At 40.5% G+C, this 22,648-nt stretch overlaps 1 protein-coding gene across 5 annotated transcripts; it reads right to left on the minus strand.

Annotated features, from left to right (window-relative positions):
- Positions 1–168: 168 nt before the first annotated feature.
- Positions 169–22,128, minus strand: tmod1 (tropomodulin 1). 5 transcript variants are annotated; one of them, XM_035167506.2, is made up of 11 exons: positions 21,780–22,126; positions 15,959–16,095; positions 11,086–11,242; positions 10,002–10,118; positions 8,581–8,670; positions 7,470–7,600; positions 6,981–7,088; positions 5,640–5,783; positions 4,978–5,122; positions 3,472–3,571; positions 169–2,072 (listed from the first exon to the last, which is right to left on the minus strand). In XM_035167506.2, exons 2-11 carry the CDS (start codon positions 16,079–16,081, stop codon positions 2,033–2,035), a joined length of 1,155 nt encoding a protein of 384 aa, XP_035023397.1. In that variant the 5' UTR covers positions 16,082–16,095; positions 21,780–22,126; the 3' UTR covers positions 169–2,032. The 5 variants fall into 5 exon arrangements, with proteins under 5 accessions (XP_035023397.1, XP_035023413.1, XP_035023405.1 ...); XM_035167522.2 differs by lacking the exon at positions 21,780–22,126 and adding an exon at positions 21,570–21,771; XM_035167514.2 differs by lacking the exon at positions 21,780–22,126 and adding an exon at positions 20,759–21,540.
- Positions 22,129–22,648: the final 520 nt, after the last annotated feature.

Consider the following 22,648-nt stretch of genomic DNA (forward strand, 5'->3'; position numbering starts at 1 on the left):
CTTTGCATGATGAGGGCACTATGTGGTAGAGAAAGATGGACTCTCTATGCTGTTGTGGTGTATTTCTTCCATTTAGCCACTGCGTGTCACTGTTGTCTCTAAATCGAAGAACATTGCACTCTATAACATCCAGCTAAATGCCAATAAAGTTTAAGCACATGAACATTGTCGGATTTGTATTTTCAAGCTTTATTTTTCCCCTAATCAAAAATTCAACCCAAAAAAAAAGAAGTGAACCATCAAACAAAACACAAGAGTCAAGCACTAAAATATCAGAGAACACCAGACAGAAGAAAAGAGTGGCAGGGGCCCAGTCCTCGCTGCCTTTCAGCATTCAGATACTGTCTTAAAATGTTTACAACACAACACCCACAGCACCGACGAAACAGGAACAAAGTAGTGGTGACATTAAGTGGGTTAGCGGACTGTTTTTAATCTCTGAGAGTCCGCGTCAGGTGCAGTTGTTGGTAGGAGAGACGGACAAATCTCATCTCAACAGTGTGCAGACCATTTCTGGAAAAAGCGACATTATTGCTCTAGTTCCTCTTTTTTTTTTCTCATTGTGCTGTTGAGTCTAAAATTAAAAGAAATCAAATGAATTGTTACCAGATAAACAGCAGCATTTATCATAGTTGGCTGTGGATTTGGTAATCTGACAGCTGTAAAGACATTAGAGGTTCCCTGTGTTTTTAAATCTGTCTAAATATCCACTCATGAAATAATCCGAACCTCGACTGAGACGTTAATGTGAAACTCGTAATAAACAGTGAGTCAACAGTACCAATCATTTCATGTTAAGGCACACCTTTTTTTTTTTTTTAGCTCCAGTAAATAAAAACAAACAAACAAACACAGTCAACAAAGCAGACCTGGTTTAAAGTGCAGCAGAAATCCATTCGAATACTGTACGAGTTGGTACATAGTCAAAACGTCCACAATTACCTCAATATCACAAGATGTCGTTTGTAGAATATTTTATAGTGGGTTCATAGAATATCCAATTTCAGTAAACAAAACTTGAATTGGCAGTTGTCATTCACAGCCAATAGGATCCCTCTGTAGAGCCTGCTAATATAAATGCTAGATAATGTAACCGTGTAAAATTCACATTTTGTTTTACAGCAAAATGTTTTTATTATACAATCCAGCACAATGGATCCAATTAATGCCAAGTATTTGAATAGATACTGACTCTTTCCCAGGTCTGTTAGAAATAAATATAATCCGTATATAGAAACAATCTCACAGGTTTACAAATCTGTCTATAACTGAAGGTCTGAGGACATGAGTCACTAAAATACAGTTTCAAACAGAGTAGGGAAAACGGCTGTAACGTCAAACTGTCACGACAGGGTCAAAGTGTGACATTATAGTTTTCCTGTAGTTTTTTTTTTCAGTTTTGTCTGTCAAACTAAAAAAGGACATTGGCTTTTGTGTAAAGTTGGTAGAAAATACCTTGTATGTATATGCTGACGTTGAAGCAAGACACCAGAAACTGTTGGGAACAACAGTGATGACCGTACAAATCATTTACAGCACATTGATAATAATAATATAATTGATTAAGCTCAATTGGAACAAGGCTTGTGAAATAGGCCCATCAACTCTCAAATGGATGCGCATTAAAAACCAGACCTCCAGCCCTTCAATATGAAATCTAGACACTTCATAAGATACTTAAGGATTCAAGATGAGATCAAGTTCATACAAATAGCTGTAGATGTTGTTGTCCAAGACTAAAACCAGAGTCAAAATACAAAATTCAGAGAACAAGATAATATTACTCTTTTTAGCATGCACCGAAAGCTCATAAGGACAATGCTGATTAATCCCATTGGATCCTCTAATATCTACTAAAACTGTCAGTAAGAGATTTTCTCCCAACCCTAAACTGAACCCGGCGTGGGGGTCGTGGTCTTCTGAAGGGTCGTCAGAGGTTGTTTACGAGACGAGGCACCGGAAAGGTGACGGGGGTCAAGGAGGGAACATGGGGATTGAAGGTAACCCTGGTTTCTACACATTCGTCCGACACTTAGGGAAGATGGGTCCTCCCTCCAGCCTTCTCTTTCTTACTACAGATGGAGAGAGGGATGGAGGAACACATAAGGGAAGAGAGAGAACAAAGGAGGGAGAGGAAAGAGAGGAGAGGAGGAAGAAAGGGAGACATAATTAGAAAAACAAACCAAGAGGATTTATCATCATTATCTTTAACTAAAGTAGAGAAGAGGCAACTGAAAATGTTCAGGAAGCAGAACAAAGGGATCAAAGTTTTACAAGTGGCTGCAAAAGGAAATGGCTTTGGCAAGAGCTGCTGAATGGAAAGAAGAGCAAGAGCCATAGGCTGGAAGGTAATAAGAGTAGTGCTGGATTAATCCACTCTGGTTTTTGCCTGATTGGCCAATTAAATAATCCATCATCCATGGTTTGGGGCCTGGTGGCACTTGCCTCATTTTCCCTGTTTGCCAAGTAGGTAATCCATCTTTTGATAAGAGGATTTATAAGAAGAGAAGAGCAGAGCAAAGAGGCCGAGCAGAGGAAGAAGAATTTCTCCTGACAGTGCAGGAACAACTAGAAAAGCCACGCTGTTGTTTTAACTCTCCGCCCACCAGTGCAGTTTCATTGCATTCACAATAATACGAGGTAACCTTTGACCTTTGACTTGAAAGCTAATCAGTTAATCTTTGAGTCCAAGTGACAACGGGTTAAAATGTAAAGAAATTCCCTAAAGGCAGACTTGGCATATCATGTTCAAGAGGCCAAAAACGTGTTTTGTGTGGTCACCTTGATCTTATGACCTTTGACCACACAGATTCAGTTAATCTGTGAGTTTATGTAAATATTTGTGCCAAATTTGAAAGGATAATCTTAGAGTGTACTTAAGATAACGTGTTCACAGGGCGAAAAAAAGGTCTTTGTGAGGTCACGGTGATCTTGACCTTTGAAGAAATTCCCTCAGTGTGTTCTTGAGATATCGCTTTCAAAAGGCAAGAAATTAAAAGGCCTCAGTGACCTTTGACCACCACATTCTAATCAGTTCATCCTTGAGTCCAAGTAAATGTTTGCACCAAATTTGAAAGGTACTGTGAAGGTGTTCTTCTCAGAAGAACAGATGGACGGAAGGTCAAGGCTCAAACCTTAATTAACATTAAATATTCTTTCCTTTTTGATCAGACGTTCTTACACTTTCTTGGAAACCTTTGGCAACAAATCGTATCATTCCGACAGCTGAAACACGGGAGGCAGTGTGTCATTGCAAAGAGATGACCAGAAGAGGAAAGAAGGAAGGTGATGATAGGTGCTGTGCAGAAGCAGCAGAATCCCTCAGAGGAGCATGAGAGGAGGTGGCAGCAGCTCTGGTGGTTTGAAAAACAACCAGGAGATGTTGGCAGAAGAGAGGCGAGGCAGAGCAGTCAAAAGGTGCCGTGTTTGTGTTTCAAAAGGTTTCTTCTTTTTTTTCTTGTCTTTCAATACTTAGTCTTGCACTTGAACTTTTTCCCAAAGGCCCTCTCCAGCTCAGGAACAGACAGAGTGAGGGTGAAGGAGCCGTCCGACTCGGACCTGACAACCCGGGCTTAAAGATGACGAGGGGGAGGGAAAACCATGACACATTATGACACTTCCATGCAGCTTTTCAATGGTTTGAGACACAATACAAGCAGACTATGAAAATATCAGGAACTCACAAAAACATAATCTGAACCCAAATGTGATATTAATTCCCAGTTTAATCCTGATCCTGTAGTTGAGGAGAAGAAGGACAAACGCATCCTCACTCTTTAATCTGAAACTGGTTGTGAAGAGCAAATAAAAACACACAAATATGTATAAGTATGCGCTTTTATTGCTTGCCCAGGGACTACAGATGAAAATTTGCCTCTGTGGCAAACTGGCATATTTTCAGAAATGTTGTTAATATGCACTGTCCCTGAAAAATAAAGAAATACGTGTAAAACGTCTAAAATTCACAGCGAGCACTTGGGCATGTTGATGATGTTTCTAACATGTAAAGAACGCAAAGCTGAACAAAACTGCAAGAATACAAATATCTCATTAAGAAAAAGAGGTGCCACACACATCTAAGATGCCAACGAAGATGTGAAGTTGGAAAGACAACGAGATTTGAGAGCTTTTAGCGATGAGGGCCAACGCCAGTAAGCGAAAACGCTGTGCTTTCCTCAGCAGAGTTTATATGTCATGTCCTGCCTCCTGCATGATGTAGCCAGGCACCTGAATATTCAGGACATTTTCCTGTTGTTGTGACCGCGTCTGACCCAGACAACCTCCTGCTGCGTTTTTCAAATATTAAAAGGCAAACCCTGGAAAATACCCAATTTTCCGGACATTTCCTGGTCTTCATTGAAAAACAGCTTCTGAGGATATTCTGTTCAAAACACTATTGGTGCAGCATCCTTGCAATCTAACACAATACCAACCAATACATACTAACTAACTCAACTCCTTTGTTTAATAAATAATCTTGCCTAATAAGAAAGGTCAAAAACTGAAATATCTTGTTCCATGTGCAAGAATCATTTGCTCCACTGTGTTTCATTTTTTCCTCTCTCTCATGCAAACAGTCTTTTCTTAGTGCTGATGTCATCACTCAGGAAGGTACTGTTTTGATTGGCTGGGGCTTTTTAGCTGATGATATCACCCTAATACTTGTATTCGAGTCTGATTAAAGTAGAACTCAAGGAGATGTAGTGAAGATAGAGTGTCAGCGCTGATGCACATAACAACTCTAGCGCTGCCAGAACACTGTGTACGAGTTATGTAATTGACTAAAGCACGGTGAGGTGAATCGGTCATCAAATACAGTTTGTACTTGAAATGTTATCCGTTTGAGTCAGGCCAAAGGACTTTTGTCATGTTCCCAGATCTGTTGGTATGTGTTCATGTGCCTGGTTTCAAGGCTCAGGGCTGCATCGTCTCCATCAAGTGTGTGTGTGTGTGTGTGTTTGTGTGTTTGTGACTAACCCAGGTCGTTGTTGTTCATCATGGCGTTGGAGCCTCGGAGGCGCGGGCCCTGCTGGGTGAAATGGTAACCAAACTTCAACAGCGTGGTGTTTTTCTCCAGCATGCTGGCTATCTCCATCTCCACTTTGTTGCCTAACGGCTGGCTCTGGAGTTTGGAGAAAGTGTGGGATGGATGGAGCAGGAAAGACAGGAATAGATGGATGAATAGTGGTGGGGAAAAAAGGGGATTTGTGGTAGAGAGCTGGAGGAGACAATGAATGCTAGCACCACTTCAGTGAATGCTAGCACCACTTCAGATAACAGAGTGATGTGATAACAGAGGATGAAGCAGTGGGGGGGTAACATGCTTTTTAAAATTTCGGTTTTGTATCATTTCAACCAATCGAACCATGGAGCCAAATGAAGTTAATGACACGCAAGAGAAAGTGGCAAGATAAAACATCTGTGAATCATTTAACAAGTTGAACTAATGGGCGAGCAGTGAGTCACAGATTTACGACTCTGCACTATGACACATCACTATGAAATCTAGGCGCATTAGACTGAAGTGGCAAAGATGGTCTGTGTACACGACCTGGCACACACCCACACACACATTTCTCTACATGGTTAGTGTGTAGGAGTCTGCATGTACTCTATGCAAGTGAGTGGTGTGTTGGTACCTGATTGTCTATCTTGAGCTCCTGTAGCGTGGTGTTATACTGCAGTGACCCTATGAGGAAAAGGATTCCAGTCCCCGTGATGAAGTTGGACTCGACGTTGAGGCTCTTCAGTGTCGTGTTCACCCTCAACATCTCTGCCAGGGCCTGAAGAAACACACCACAACACATTACAAACCTTAAGCAGCTCATTGCGTCGCAGCCATTTTTCTAAAATCCTGCTACTGGGTCACTGAAATAAGGGATAATCAGCATGAATGGTCTCTATGACACTACATGATTTTCATGAATATATTTTATTAGTTAGTAAATGGTAATGTGATTATATGCAACACAAGTTATTAGGAAGATTTAACCTCACTTATATTGTAACCCATCTACCTACTAATTCCACAAACTAGTCTTTGGGTTAGGGTTAGGGCTCTGTCTGTGGAACTGATATCTCGCAAACTGTTCATCTTATCAGCTTCAGATTTTGCATGTGAATTGTTAATGTAATATTAATCAAATCTGAATGAACAGGCTCAGTGGCGGTCAGTGGGGCGGGGCTGTGTTGAATTGAACATGTCTTCTACGTTCCACTGTTCGACAACTGGATCAAACCACGGGTTGAAATCGCCACCTGATCATTTTGATAATTTCATTATTTTTATTTCACCATATCTGACTGGCACACAGTCACAGGATTCACAGGTGCTGATCTCTGTCATGGCACCAACATTCATAGAATCACTTCCTCTTTGTTTACAAAGTAAAAGCACAACAATTTATTGCTGCAATGCTTTATATTGAGCTGAATCACAGAGCTTTTATGTTGAAATAGCCAACATGATATGTATGAATAGAGTAAATAATTCAAACACATATAAGCAACATGCATGTGATAAAGCCAATTCCGTTTGATTTAATTGAATACATTGACTGTAACATCTTCAATGCAGGTAAACCGGGTAGGATGAACACAAAGTTGTTGTTTTTTTACTTCACTCTGCTCCATAGACAGTATATATAAAATTCTGTTACAGTATATTGGTGGCCTGTTTTGTTATCCCTTAGTGAGCACTAAAGACAAGGCTCCGGAGCATTACCACAGGCCAAGCAAACAGGCAGGTTTACAACGGGCACTGCACTAGCTGATGAAAATATGGTCATTTATACAATATATATATGTCATTATCACAATAACAAACACAGGAAGGCTGCTTGGGCCAAGCAACGTTTTGAAGGCTAAAAGGATTTGCATTAAGTATAGACTGTCAGACACTTTTTTTGGTAAAAGACAGACTTAGTGTTATAGCAGTATAACACCTACTGGGAGATAAGAATGTTACAGCTATAACTTACAAATGCTACGGGGTCATTGCTCCTGGTTCCTACGATACTGAACCTCTCCACCACAGTGTTCTTCATCAGGGCCTCAGCGTACGCCTTCAGAGTCGGGATGGGGATGTTCTGTGAACAGAAGGAAATACCAGTGAAACATTACAGCTGAACCAAAGCTCTATGACTCATTTATGATCTATCCTTCAATAGAATGTATGGTCTTCACATACAATTTGTCATAATATAGCAACACTTTTCATGAAATGGCGCACATATTTTATAGAATAAAATGTTGTGTTTCATTATTATAAATTAATTTATGCACTAAAGTTCAGATTGCAAAATAATTATAAAAAAATGGTTGTATATCAATTCTATAAAATCATTAAATCGAAAATAGTTTATATAATACATGAAATATAGAATATATATAGAGTTTGGATATACAACCTCATATTAGACCTTGTTATCCTCAACATAATATTTACACAAACACACACACGCTCTTACCCTGATGTTGTTCAGGTTGACTTCAACTAGGTCAGGGTCGTTCCTCTTTAATCTCAGCAGGGTGTCTTCTACGTCAGTGGAGTTGGGCTCCTCATCAGGGACTGGTTTATACTGAGTGCACTGGATCACACCTTGGACACAGCAGAATTACAGAACACACTCTTTTTGTGGACCCAGTAAAAAAAAAGCATATAGTCCTTTCCCCGATGTCTACATGTAGTTCACTGAACACCATAAACAGCATCAGCTGAATGTCTGAACAAAGCCCAACAACACAAACCATGGTTCTGCATATTTCAATCCAGTTATTATGTGTCATGTATTTCACATATATTTTACACATGCTGACCATTTTTAAAAGGATCCCATGCCATTTTGTTTTATTTATTACATGTGGCTTGTGACGTCTTAAACCAGCCAATGATTTGATCACGCCTGTGTGATTGGCAACTTCTGATTTTTAAGATTAGTTAAGTTAAGTTAAGATGTCTAACCCAAAGCCATAATTTATTTTGTTAATTATGTTTGTTAAGTTAATTGGATACATTGTAATCATGTGAATTCAATTAAGTAATATAATACAATACATATGATTTTATACATTTTTTTAAATTTAAATTTCAGTTAATTGAATTGAATTTATTTATTATTAATTCCTGAATTTGTATTAACTTAATGTGTAGTGTAAAAAGTATGTACAGGTGAATCATCAGTGATATTCCTGGGGGGTCTTTAGGACAATGTCTCAATACAAACTTGGCTGTATCTGCTTATTTACTCGGTTTTGATGTGTGTAACTGTATTTGTGCATGGAAGAAGTGCAACACAAAGAAAGAGTGAGCCTATTATGTTTGGTAAAACAAACCAACTTTCTGCCAAGATGATATCATTTCACTTGACTCTAACCCAAGTCAAATCCAACTTCAGCATTTTTCCACAATGAGGTGATATTTCCTTCTAACCAGCCGAGTGATCTGCTGCGTTTCAGGCTACTTTGACTTGTTTCTTTGGAAAACCCACCAGATGAGGCTGTGTTTGAAGCAAGTGAAGAAAGCTGGTAGCGCTGGCAGATTTCATGTGTGTTTGTGTGTGTCTGTGTGTCTTTATGTACTGTTGAGGCCTTGCTTGTTGACAATGGTGCTGCTGGCCAGGGCTTCGTAGTACTGCTGGTTACTCATCAGGGTGTGCATACCCAGAATGGCTGGAAGACAGAAGAAGGATGAAGTGAAAAAAGAGTCAACAGATTTGTCTTACATCCATACAGTGACCACCATGCTAAAAGCAATTGCAGCATCACAAGCAAGTAAAATCGGACACTGTCTATCAAATAAACCAATCATGCGGTCGTATGATGTGAGGTTTGAGGTGCAGAAGTTGAATTGATAATACACATGTACCAGCTGTGGCGTATCTGCCGTAGCTGAGGTCCTGGTCTCTGTTGGCTGGCTACTGCTCTCTATATGACAACTTGTCATGTTACCCTCAACCACCCCAGATACTTTTCTTGCTCCTAAAATACTAAATGTGAAACCATTTAGTAGTTTTTGTGTAATCCTTCTGACAATCCAACCAAACAACAAACAAATGAACAGACAGGGGCAAAGCATTACCTCCTTGGTATTTATCTAATATAGTTCAACTAAAATAATTATATCTTAACTGACTTAAAACATGATATTTTTTTTATCATTATTCTTGATTTTAAATGTTAAATAATACTGGAATGTGATGGTCAAAAGCTATGTCAAAGGTTATAGAGACCTCAGCACCTTTAACACAAAGTGATTCGTCATGATGACATTTAATGCACATTGTCTTTCATAGACATGTTATGGCAACAGACAGAAGTTTGTACATGCAGCAAAATATTTACCATAGTAGTAATGAACACTGCCTTCAATGTGTTACACAGGCTCTACACAAGCTGTCAACATGAACATAACAGCGGACTATAGGATCACCCCATGCAAATGCTTTGTGCGGTCTACAGATATACCCCGAGTGGTGTTCAGCTAGCAAACAAAGAGATCCGGCAGGGATGGAGGAGGTGGAAAAGATGGAGGGACTGATGGAGAGATGAAGGGAAAGGGTGGAGGGGAGGTGGGAGGAGTACTAGAGGGGATGGAGAAGAGTTAGATGGAGGAAAAGTGGATTAAAAAGGGGCTGGTTAAAAGTGAAAAGATGTGATCACACCGATTATTGACGAACAAGATTCAACCTGCATTTCAGCAAATTCAACTCTACAAGTAAAGTTTATTCAAAGTCTCATTCAGACACTCTTTTTAATTAATAAGTTAATTTTTTAGGAGGTTTAGAGTTTTGTATTTTAAACATTAAACTTTAGAAAACAGATGAAACAGGAAAAACTAAAACCGGTCCCATATTTTTGGTGCATGGAATATGTATAAGGTAAAAATGACCTTATAAATCTACAAGCCTAAATATAGGACTCTGTGAGGAGATGTGTATGGAGGTGTGTGTGGCCGTGCGCGTGTGTGTGTGTGTGTGTGTGTGTGTGTGTGTGTGTCTTACCTGCAATATCACACAGTTCAGCATCAGTAGCACTCGCTAGAGCTTCTTCTAGCTCTGGCTCCAGAGTCACGTTCTCTAAGATGGGGTCCACCCTCTTTTTAGGCACAAAGGCTTTTCCTACAACATGATTATTACACAGTTTTAATGCACATAAAACCTCATAAGACCAGTATCACGAGCACCTTAACCTGAGCTGATGGCGTTTTGCATAATTGTAATATTATAGTGTTTGCTGGAGACAATTTATGTTCCCATGTTATTGAAGGTCCCATGTCCTTGAACCTCTGCTCAGGTTGAAGATGAGTGGAACATTGCAAGTTATCCGGCCCCATCAGGTACCAGTCGTAATTCTGACTTGAATGTGGCCATGAACGCTTTTCACAGGTCTGCATTTATTATTCTGTGAGATTAAAGTTTTGATATCGGTGCATATTTGGCAAACATGAACGCAGGTACCGATACATTTGTGAAAGGTTCATATTGACAGATTTTTATCTGCCAACCAATAAATCGGTCGGACTCTGAAAGTGAGTAGCTAGAAGCAAACTGGGTGAGCAAGAGGGCAGCTGCAAAACGAAAACATGCAGTTGTTACCGAGTGGTCGCAGAGAGATTTGCAAATGTCCACACCGTTCATATGATTCAATTTGCTGCTTATTGGCTGAAGCATAAGACGAAGATGTACTTGAATACCTTGGTCACTGGTAGTAAAGTTACAGCTGCTGAGCAAGAAGAGGACATCACTAATTCACTTTCCTCCTCTGCAGCAAAGAGGATGATGATGATGGGAGTGACAGCAGTGACACCTTCTAGTTTCACACGACTGGTATCTCTCACCATCCATCACTCACCTCTGATTGCTCAAAGATACTTTGGATTCACTATCTATTCATGACTTTGTTTTGCGCCTATACTACATCTGAAAGAGTAGAGAGTCATATAACTCAGATATAAACTCATACATATTCAATATTCAAAAGGACCCAAACAGTGTTGACACTTCTTGTCATATGTTCACTTTATATCAACAGTGCTTTTTAAACCACCTCTTTATCTAAGTAGATTCATTAGGAGACACTTCTCACCTCTCTTCTCCCCTGTGAAGGGAACCGGGTCTTCTGTGTCAGGATGCTCTTTGGCCTGTTTCTCCAGATGGGCCAGGAGGTCATCTCTCTGAAACGTCCCCGTCGGAGCTTTCTTAGTCTGGTCCTTCTGCCGCATCCCAGCCGGCAACAACGCGTTCTAGACCAGCACAGGAATTTATATAATTTAAAGGACTGGCACATGAATTTGTTTTCTATTGTCTCACTTATTTCTTCTAATCATCGTAGTTAAATCCAATACTTTGCAACTTTAATGCGAAACATTAAAGGTCAAATTAGTGCAGTATTTCTTCCTCGCTACGCAACGTTACTCTGAAACAGTAATCTTGAATAATGATATGAAAAATGACATGATGCAATATGATCTAATGTGTTCTCTCTATATTTTGCCAATTCTCTATGACAATAAGTTTATAAAATAAATAATTAAATAAGATAAATGCGGAGTTTATTAGTAACTGGAGGGCACCCTGCCACTGCATACCTCCGCCAAGGCTGATTAGGCCACTTATTCACCATACTGCACATTGACATCAGATACATAAACCATGGACACAGAAATATTGTGCAAACTGTTTACATTAACACAGACAAAATACCCATTCTCTGATACAGCTGAAATAAATGTTTGTTACTGCACATTAACTGAATAAAAATCCCCCCCCCCCTTAAAAGTCCTTATTTTGACACACAAAATCCAAATCATCATCCAGATCTAAACCAAATTTCACAGGTTCATAGATATTCACACTCTACAGATGTGTGATTTTTTTCAACAAAGATCTCTGCATTATTTCAAAAGAAATTCACAAACATGTTGAAAACACCCTATGTCACAATGTTAAATAAAGTGAAAAAGAAAAAAGCCCTGGGTTCGTCCCCTGATCCGGATCCGCACCAAAGTTTAATGGATTCTTTCCCAACCCACGATGCATCCTTCCCTCAAGTTTCATGATAATCCGTTCAGCAACAAACCAGAAAATGGTCAGTGGTGAAAACGTAACCTCCTTGGTGTTGGTAATTAGTAAGATTAAAATATACCTTAAAAGCATGTACCCCCAATGGGAGAGTAAACGCTAATTCTTAATACATTTAGCAGGTATTCATTAACAGTACTATTGTATGTCCAACATTGATATGGTCTTACTCTCATTACATTTTTAAGGATTTAAGATATTTTAACAAAAATACAACAGAGAGCATCAAAGTATACAACAGAGTGATATAGAGATAATGCTGCAGTATCTCTGCTCTGGTTAATGTAACTCCCACATCTCTATTCCAACACAGGACCAAGACGTTTCCCAGAGCTTTGGTGCATACCAAGTTATTTTCACTCCAAAGCCACATTTAAAAGCCAGCTCTTTAGAAGTGCCACTTAAAGCTTCATATCTTATCTGTCCCCTCAGCACTCAGAGACTCCTCTCTCTGTCCTCATGACTCCATGTCTCTTTCATTTGCCTCTCGCTCTTAATTCATCTGCCGTCAGTCTCCCTCCTTTAACCAGAAGCTTCCAAAAGGATAATCATTACAATACAGCTGACAATTTTCAATTTATTAAATTTCAAACTGCCTTTTTACAAAGTCTATAGAAGTAGAATAAACCTGCTCCCCCTGTGTTCACGTGACTTACAGTAGTATTTATAGAAAAGCCAAGGGTATATCAACACCACCACTGCCAAGCTTTTTATGTCACAGTTTTATCAGCTACAGATAACAGGCCTCTTACACTCACTCCCAGCATGAGATCCTCCTGTCCCCTCTAACTGTATTTCTCTTTCTACTTTCTCCCTCTGATATCACCCCCTGCTGTACCTCCCTCCCCTCTCTCTATCTCTCTCCTCCTCTCACAGGCCACAGTGGTGATCTATAGACAAGGCACGTTTATTTACACAGCACCATTTAGACACAAGGCACACTGCCTCACAGAAATGGCTGTCATGTAAATGACAACTAAATGCGTCACAGAGGCAGCGAGCACATGACTGGGACTTCAGTACAGTACGTGTGTGAGCACTGGTCTGAGATACAGGGGCTTACTTTTCAGATGTGTAAAAAGACAACGTTTTCTGTTTAAATGTGTAATTTAAACCCCCAAAACCAGCAGAAGAGAAAAAAATCAATCTAAAACCTTGATATGGGAAGGTTGTTAGTGAAGAGTTGGCTATTTAGACGACAGACACTGTGCAACATGAGCATTTTATTTTGACTTTCTGTAAACCTGATGAACATAAATCCAATATTAACTCTCCTTTTTGATTTGGTTTGGTCACCATCACCACCGACAGATACATTATGATCAGTGTAGCAACCCAGCTACACATTGCAGAAAATACAGTCACTGTAACAAGAAAACAGTGAAGTTGAGGGCCGTAAACTGACACTTACACTATGCAACCTTTTAGCTTAAAATAGTAGCTTCAAAAATAGTTTGATGGGACACTGATTTGAAAAGGGAGGATGGTGCCACTGACTGAAGTTGAAGAATAATGCTGAGCTGTAGGTAAGTTTAAAAGGCTTAGAAGTCATTATGAGTCTATCTCCGATAATTAGTGAGGAAACTTTTGAAATATCAGGAATTATTCTAAACAGAGTTTGGTATATTTGTTGTAGTCGCAACTCTTCTGGTTCAGGACACCGGGTAACAAGGGTAATATCCACCGTTAAGTTATGTTTCAGTTCAGTGAGTGGGACTACGCAGTCACAGTCAAGTCACGGTCAAGAGACTTTCTTTTCTCAACATGAAAATCATTTAATTGCAAAAACATCCAACATAATTCATCACCACGGTGTGGCGGCAGAGGGCGCCGTTGCTCAGTAAAAGCAACATAGTACTGCTTTAAGCGCAGGCTTGTGTGGAGTGAAAAATGACAAGGTTTTCACTTTCTATGATTTAATTTGAAATGCTACCCTTGCATTATCCTATTCCAGATTAAAACAGGACATTAGAGATGGGATCCAAAACTGTTTTGGATACCTGTAAACTGTATCCAAAACAGATTACAGGTGAGAGCCACAAGGATGTGACCACGATGTCTGAAGTACACAGATCCAGTTGTACTGCTAGCACATTAGCTGTGACGTAGTACAGTATATGTCCACAGAATGTTATCTGGGTGATTTACAATTTTATCTTTCATAAAACATGTATCTGTCTACAATCACAGGGCAGCTGGCAGACATTGTGTTTTTTGTCCCACATGACAAAGCTTTTTCACAGACTTAGAGGAACTGACGTAAAGCCCTGCTGGGAAAGAAAAGGGGCACTTCACTGTTGTGTAACACGTTTCCCTCATAAACAGGCACAAACAAGGTAAACGCACTCACTGCCACCCCCACCCCCCACCCACCCCCACACACACACACACACACACACAGAGCCCTGCAGATTATACCCTACCAGTCATCCCCTTGGCATTGAGGGGGAATCCAGCCTCTTTATGAGCTGTTGGAGAATTCATGAGAAGGCTACTACAGCTGCTGTCACCACTTCCACCCATGACGCATGACTGCGGGTATGAAGGTATACGTTTTAGAAGTATCAAATGGTGAAGAAAGTAAATATACAGAATCTAAACACAGTCACAACTGGTGAACTGTACCAACTATAGCACAATGACTGCAGCCATGATACCCTAACCTGGCCTCCCATGAACTGCACCACATACAAAACAGACTAATGCTGTAAATCAGTGGTTCCTAGGGATCGGGACCCCCCCGGAGGTTGTGAGCCACAGATGGAGGGTCGCAGGATGATTTCCAGGAATCGAATACTATTATTGTTACAAAAACTAAAAATTACTTTCTTTGAAAGTTTACAGCACCACATGAAACATTGCAACATGTGCATGTAGGTGAATGTGTTTTTGGCGAACATGCTCAAACAAATATCCTTTATAAAATATATAATTCAGTTGCATTTTATTTTCAGGATTTACTAATCTGGATCACTTGACAATTTTGGGGGAAATTATCAGAAAACAGCAAAGAAAAATGTAGCTGCCATTCTGCAGTTCCAAATTTGACACAGTTTTGTCCAACCAACAGTCCACAAACGAAAAGTATTCCATTTAATTTAGAATTTTCGCTGAATAAATATCCTAAACAAAGAAGCGATTATGAAAACTTGGTTGGTTTTCTAACCAAAACTAAAAGTTTAAAATAAAGCTGTACTGTATACAGTACCTGTATGTGCTGTATAAATCCCTAACTGCTTTAATCCTATTTGATGTTAAAATTCAGAGGATTCCTGGATTAGTCCAGTTGTTATGATTCTGGTAAAATCCCTGTTCACCCTCAAACTAATGTATAGTTTCTACAAAAGTTAGACCCACAATAAAACTGACAGTTGATTGTGGGTCTAACTTTTCATACAATCTCATTATGCTAGATAATCAGTTGTATTAAACTGTAAAAAATACTGTGTGAACCCACATACAATCTTTAATTTGATTATTATTATTTGATTATACCAGCCAAAAGGTCACATGGAGCACAAACACTGACAAACCAGCTGCCAACAAGCTGCATGTAAATTGACTCTGGAAACTCTGGTTTTATCTAGAGCATTCAAAGCACTGTCCATCAGCTGCCAGTGAAGTACCACAGTGAAACCATTATTTACATAACAGCCTGTGTTCCAGGGCATTACACAGTTTGTCACGAATCAGTTTGACTGGCTTAAAACTGAAATGACCAGCTAACAACCATTCAGATGAAAACACACGAAGCTGCTGTGACAGACTGCATCATGCAAAGTATATTACCTTAGGGATCACTATTAAGGCTTAACTCTCCCCTGACAACAACACAGTGACAGGAACAGCTTCTTACGGACTTAATATTGTAAACTTACATCAGGGTCCAGCTCCTCTAATTCATCCTCTAATCGCTGCAGCTCTTCCTCTGAGAGTTTCTTCAGCAGCTCGTCCTCGTCTATGTCCCTGTACTTCTCCATCTCCTTCCTCATCACCGACATGATGGACAGCGCACCTGGAGACACAGATTCACATGAAATGTAGGCACACATACATACACAAAGTTAAAACTGTTGTCATTACATGGATTTTCTGACAATAAATCAGTGAGTGACTTTCAGGGACCAGAAACTGCTTTATAGGTCAAGTATATGTTCACAGACAAGGGATTTGACATACTCCACCAAGGCCCAACAGTCCCCTGATGAAACCACAATTAAATTCACTAAAGCTGGCTTTTTTTTTTTATCTGGACCAAATTGCACTCATAAATATCATTCCCCTAAACGCTTGATATGTTTCATTGAGATCCATGAATTATTCTCTGAGAAATCAACAAAAAAATATCACAATGCTAGAGAAAGTTAAAGTCTTTCTGGATCTGTCCCCTAAACCGGATGCAAACCTTTTATTATTCTTTTATTTTTATTTTCATCCGTAGTGATTTTATCATTTGTTTATTTTATGCATATAGTATTTTTGTGTTTTCTTAATAAATGTAAAAATGTGGTCACATTAGCATTCAGGCAAATCAACACGATATCTTGGCATGTTTTCTTTTTTGCAAGGTTTAGATTTCTGAGCTGTGTGTTGAGATATGAGATTCAGAGCTGCCATGCTAATTTTACACTGTACAAACACACCCAGAGATATGAGAGGCATTCCTACACTTCCCTGCCCTCAGTGACCCCTCCACGCGAACAGACAAAATGTAGATCAGGAGTCTTAACAAAGAAATATGGCTGTGGATGGAGAAAGCTAATAAGAAAAGAGTAATGGTGGAATAACAGTGTTTAAAGGGTCAGAGATATTGGCTGTAGACTGGCATAGGACAAAATGGCAGATGTGCTATATACTAATCATGCATCAAGTCAGTGCTGCTGCTTCTTGCTGTAAAAACTTGACCAAAGTCACTTCAATAACTGCCAGCTCAGGGGTAAAATGAGAGCGAAGGCAGCCGAGTGCCTGCGGCGCTCCTGGGAAAGAGAGCGAGACCTGGAGGAGGCAGAGTGAAGAGAGATTAACGGCTCTCAGAATCAAACGACAAACGCTACAATAAGTCATCTAACCGTTTGAGAGGCAGCCAATCAACTCATTTATGTTTGTCTTTATCTTTGTTGATGATGTAACACTATTGTTCTGAAATTTACGATAACACATCATCACATTCAGGAGGAAAGATTTTTGAAATTTGATTTAGTCCAAACAAGACACCCAGATTGAGGTTAGGTTAATGAAGCCCTTTTGACTGCAATGAGAATGGATACAATTGGCCTTCACTCCCGGGTCTAATGACTCTGCAGTAGCTCTGGCTCCAATCGGCAGTGATGGGAAATGACACCAAGGTGAGGACGGTAATTTAGAAGGACAGCGAGATTAGAGGCCGCCTCAGTTTATGGTGCGTTCGTGACGTCGAACATGACGCACCGGACGAAGAAAAACAGAAAGCCAAACTCCTCTGCCAACAGGAAAGGACTCAATCGACTTTTTAAGCAGGTTTATCCAAGTTTAAAAAACCTGCGTTTACCGGCAAATTGTGGTGTGAAACAGATATTAGGGACTCTAAACTGACCGTGGGTGTGAATGTGAGAGTGAATGGTTGTTTGATCTTGATCTGCAAGTCAAGCAACACTCTGGTGACCTGTCCAGGATGTACTCTCACCCATTGGCAGCTGGGATTGGATCCAGCTCCACATGCTATCCTTTAGGGTAAAGCAAAATAGGTCATGAATGCATGAATACTTTGATTTTGTGAGTTGGAGTTGGTTTATATTTTCAAACCAGAAACAAACAAGAAAAAGTCTGATTGTTGTGAGTTGGCAATGAGGCCTTAATTTAGGTATAAACACTTTTTCACAGGCGATAATGACTAAGACTTAATAAGTTATGTTGTGAGAGTTGTAACTTTTCTAATATTCACTTTGAAAAAAGGCCAGACAGTAAAAGCTTACATATGGCTATTCTGACCTTGGTTGATGATGTAGAAGGTGTCGTGAAAATGTGTTTGAAAAGAAGAAATAGGCCTATAAGACTTTACGTCAGGTGAGGCAGCAATGACGTACCTAACAGCAGAAAAGCCATATTATACAAACCAGCTGTTTACCTTAGTTCAACAGACCACTGATGGGTTTTACCACAGTATATACATGGACAATTTCCATGACGTGATCATGGCTGTGGCCACATGATCGTGGATTATGATTACAGCTAGATTGTTTGCAAAGACAATATGCCTGCCCACATATACTACTATTACTGACCACACCTCTATCATTACAGCTGTCATTGCTGCTCTGCCTTCCATGAACCCCCTTAATCTCTTTTTTCATTAATGTTTTTAAAATATTATTATCTGTTAGACACAACATCTATTGCACTTCTGTCCGTCCTGGGAGAAGAACACTTGTGACTCTCCCTGAGGTTTCTACGTTTTTCTTCCCCATGTTAAAAGATTTTTTGGAAGATTTCCCTCACTCTAGTCGAGGCTCAGGGACAGAGGACATCGCTCCTTCTACAGGTTGTTAAGCCCTATGAGGTAAATTGGGATTTGTGAATATGGGCTAAACAAATAAAATATGATTTGATTATAACAGCAGACAAACCTTGAACCAGCACGCATTTGCACCTGTTCCCTTGTCATTTTGTCCGTCTGAACTAATCCTCTATTTCCTCCCAGTTTTATATCCTGTTTCTGACCTCTGCCATGACGCAGTGTCAGAATGCAGCTCTGCTTCTCTTCTCCAAGCACTCTGCACAAAAGGCTAAAAGTCAAAGCCGGGATAAACCAAATATCTTGTGCGGAAATGTGTTTTTTCTCCTACGTTCTGTCTCAGCTGGAGAGACTCTGGATCCGTTTTTCCTCTCACGGTAACTCTCTACATGGCAGGACAGAGTTTTGGCCGTGGGACCAGATGATCGATGATGGGTGAGCTGCAGCGGAACATTTGTGGGTCACATCACCAAACACTTGTCATACGTGCTTGCCCCCGAGTCCAGGTCTCTTACAACTCTGGGTCAGGGTTTGAAAGGAGTTGTGAGCTGCCGCTGACAGATCCCCACATGACAAGACTAATAATAACTTGAGCGAGCCTCCAATGCCGGGATGAGAATTAACTCAAATTAGGCAGAAAAAAGTTTGAGATGGAGTTTAAAAATGAACTGACATGCAAGAAATCCAGCAGTCGAGCTGCACAAATGTGACTGCAAACTTTACTTTTTGATCTAAAGTATGTCAGCAAGTGTGTTTTGGCTACCCTCCTAAAAGGTAGGGTCAAGCGTGCCATTCTTTTGTTCTCTTAAGCTCATGACAAGACAGGTTTCCAAAACCAAAGATGAAGAACTGGGCCGAACTCCAAATAACGCTGCAAGTCTGCTGGAAGACGCTGACCTGCCCCGATGATATCTAACAGACCTGCGTCTGTATTTATAAGGTTTACAAGCTCCTGCTTCATCCGAGAACATTCACTAGGCAGAGAGGATGAACAAGCAGAGATGACCAGAGTCTGAATGTTCCCTGTTAAGTCATAAACACTTGACTTGGCCCCTAAACCAGGACCCCTGCAGTCACCTCGAACTGCAACACTGATGCACGACTACTCATCCAGTCAGATGAGGGTAAAACCTTGCAAGCGCATGGTTTAATGTGGCGACTGCACACGCAGCTATACTTGTGTATGTTGAGCTGCTTCAACAGCGATTTTCTTTGTAAATCCTTTGGTTTGATATTTAAACATAAACCCCAATGAACTCCCGAGTGGCTCTTATAGCTGGCACATAAAACACAGTGAGAGCACAGCGGACGCCTTCCCTGGTAAATGTCTCCAAACAGCTTACACCGTCATGACAAAAATTGCATGGGAGCAGCACATGAACAGATCACGTAAAACTGCTGCCGTCTCTAAGCCGTTGTCAAACACAGTTACCGTAGGAGTTTAAACTAGCTGAACTGACCCTGACAAGATTTGTATACTTTTAACTACTGTAAGTCTTTTATAGATTCCGACACAAAATAAAACTGAATTAAAGCTACAGACTCCAGATCCCTCTTAAGATCCCCTGGAACTCTAACCAGATGATAACTGCAGGGTTGAAGGGGGATCCTTAGCTGGAGCGTGGGTCAGATAATCTTTCATTTCCTGGGACTGTGCCCCGTTGAAAGTGCAGGATTGAAGTTGTTAGAATTGTGCTGGTTTCAAAAGTGGCACAGAAGAAAACAGCTGAGAGGCAACTGTCCTGCCCCCATCAGCCACATGTCATAAAACAGAGGCAGCGACAAGCTCCAGCATAATGTGTGTGTGTGTGTGTGTGTGTGTGTGTGTGTGTGTTTTCTGCTCTGACAGTAATAAGGGTGTCCACTTACTGGGTAGATTTAAGTTTAGCACAGATAACTAAATCAATAGCCCAACCCTCCCCTTAAATTCAGTCAAGCTGCATCATATCAGTCCCCTGAACAACATCCATTGATTATCCTCTAAGAAAACAAGAAAGACCTTGAAAAACATTATCGTAACTATCTTTCCTGGATCAGCCCCAATTCAGATCTGCACCAAAATTGAATGGGTTCTCCTCAGACCCAAACTGAATCCTTCTACCAAGTTTCTTAGAAATACATTATAGTTCTGTAATCTTGGTTACAAATAAATAAACAAACAAACAGACCGGGATGCCACAATACTCACCATGTGCTTTCTCATTGGAAACGGTTCTAGTTCTGAAAAGTGCCTTGTGATAAAGTCTGTTCACAAATAAAACTGAATTTAACTTAATTAATTCAATATTATTTTCTGAAAACTTAAATCAACCCTTCTTTTTCATTTACAAGGACGATAAACTCATCAAAAACAGGCCACTGTGTTGTTAAGTCTCCAATTTGAGGACCAGCGTGGAGTCGTATGTCACCATCTACCTTTTCAGAGGCCCAGCAGCTCGGCTTGCTGCCTGGGACCTGAGGTTAGTCCACTTGTGCATTCTGCAGAGGTCAAAGTGTTACAATGTTTTAGCCTGAATCAGAGCGTAGTCTCCGGTTAGCTGCTCGTGTGGTGCATCACTCAGCTCAGAGATCATGAATAGACTAATGGATGCATGTATGCAGGTTTTAGATGGTCTGCAAGACTAAAGAGTGAGGAATCATCTCCTGGAGAGAGATGCATGCTGGACCAAAAAATGTAAACTAACCAACTAATGAAAGTTTACAAAGAGCAACAGCCTGAGGACAACTGCTGCCCCTCACAGCACTTCAGCCATGAACTACGTAGGAGACAGGCTATTGTCTACAGCTACGGCATGTTTGACCTCTAAAACAACTATTTTATTAGATGTTACAGTTGAACTAAAGTTGGTAGCGTCTGCAAATGCAGATTATAGTAATTTATTATAATTATGAACTATAGGAAATTATCAAATTGGTCATTAAAGAAAAATTCACACATTACTCCAGCATGACTCCAAGTAACTGTGCAGGTTTTTTTGTATTAAGTCTTGTGTCATTACTTTAAGAGGACGTCTCCAACAGCCAAGAAAACAAAAGGAAAGAAAACATTAACATAATAAAAACTTTTCCTGATATTCCACAGAGCTCCTCCATTCTCACTGACTTGTAACTTCTCTCCTTTTCAAACTCTTTCCCTGCTCCATTATTTGCACGCACATATGTGATGTGCACTAGTTTGAGTGTGCGTTTTTTTGCGTTTATTTCCGTACCTCCTCCCGCGCTATTTATAGCCGGACGGTCCCACCGGGTGACAGCAACGAATACTTTGACCAGATATGGTTTCCTCCAGTCGCCCTGCGAGGGTCCGCTGCGCTGCGAGCCGCGCTGCGAGCCGCGCTGCTCGGGGAGAGCTCCGACCGAGTCCCGCTACAAGACACCGTCCAGGGCCCCGCGGATAAATCCTTGAATGCGGCTGATTTCAGCGTGTTCCCAGCAGTTTCCTCCCTCCCCGTCCCCGCTGCTCGACTCTCAGGAGGGTTTTTTTGCGGAGGCTGAAACTCATCTCCCGCAAAGGGCAAAGTAAACTTCTGTGGGGGGAGAGAGCGAGAGAGAGAGGGAGAGATCGTCCCTCCTCCTCCTCACCCCACATGCGGCTGCCCTGTCACTCCAGTGATGTCACGAAATGCAACTGAGCCCATTATCGGACACACAGTCACCCAATATTTGATCTAACTCGGACAGTGCTCGTTGTAAACCTGCCCGTTTGGATTGTACCGTTCTCTTGTCTTGTGTTAATGCTCCTGGACCTCTTCAGAATTAGTCCTCGTCAATAGCGAGTCCTCCTCAAACAATTCTACAATGTACTGTCACTTTTTTTAATTGTTTGTGTGCAGAGCTTTTTTATAAACAATCTATGGTGCATGCAGAGTGAAGTTAGAAAACTGTGTTCATCCTACCTGGTTTATCTGCAATGGAGAATTTAGTCTATAGTTTTTATAAAATGAAACTGAATCTGCTTTAACACTGTTTGTGTGCATCTTAAAGGGATAGTTCACAGAAAAATGAAAATGCACTCATTATCCACTCAACACTATGCAGATGGAGGGGTGGGTGAAGTGCTTGAGTCCACAAAACGCTT

Source organism: Hippoglossus stenolepis, chromosome 2 (genome assembly GCF_022539355.2).
Source record: "Hippoglossus stenolepis isolate QCI-W04-F060 chromosome 2, HSTE1.2, whole genome shotgun sequence".
Classification (NCBI taxonomy): domain Eukaryota; kingdom Metazoa; phylum Chordata; class Actinopteri; order Pleuronectiformes; family Pleuronectidae; genus Hippoglossus; species Hippoglossus stenolepis.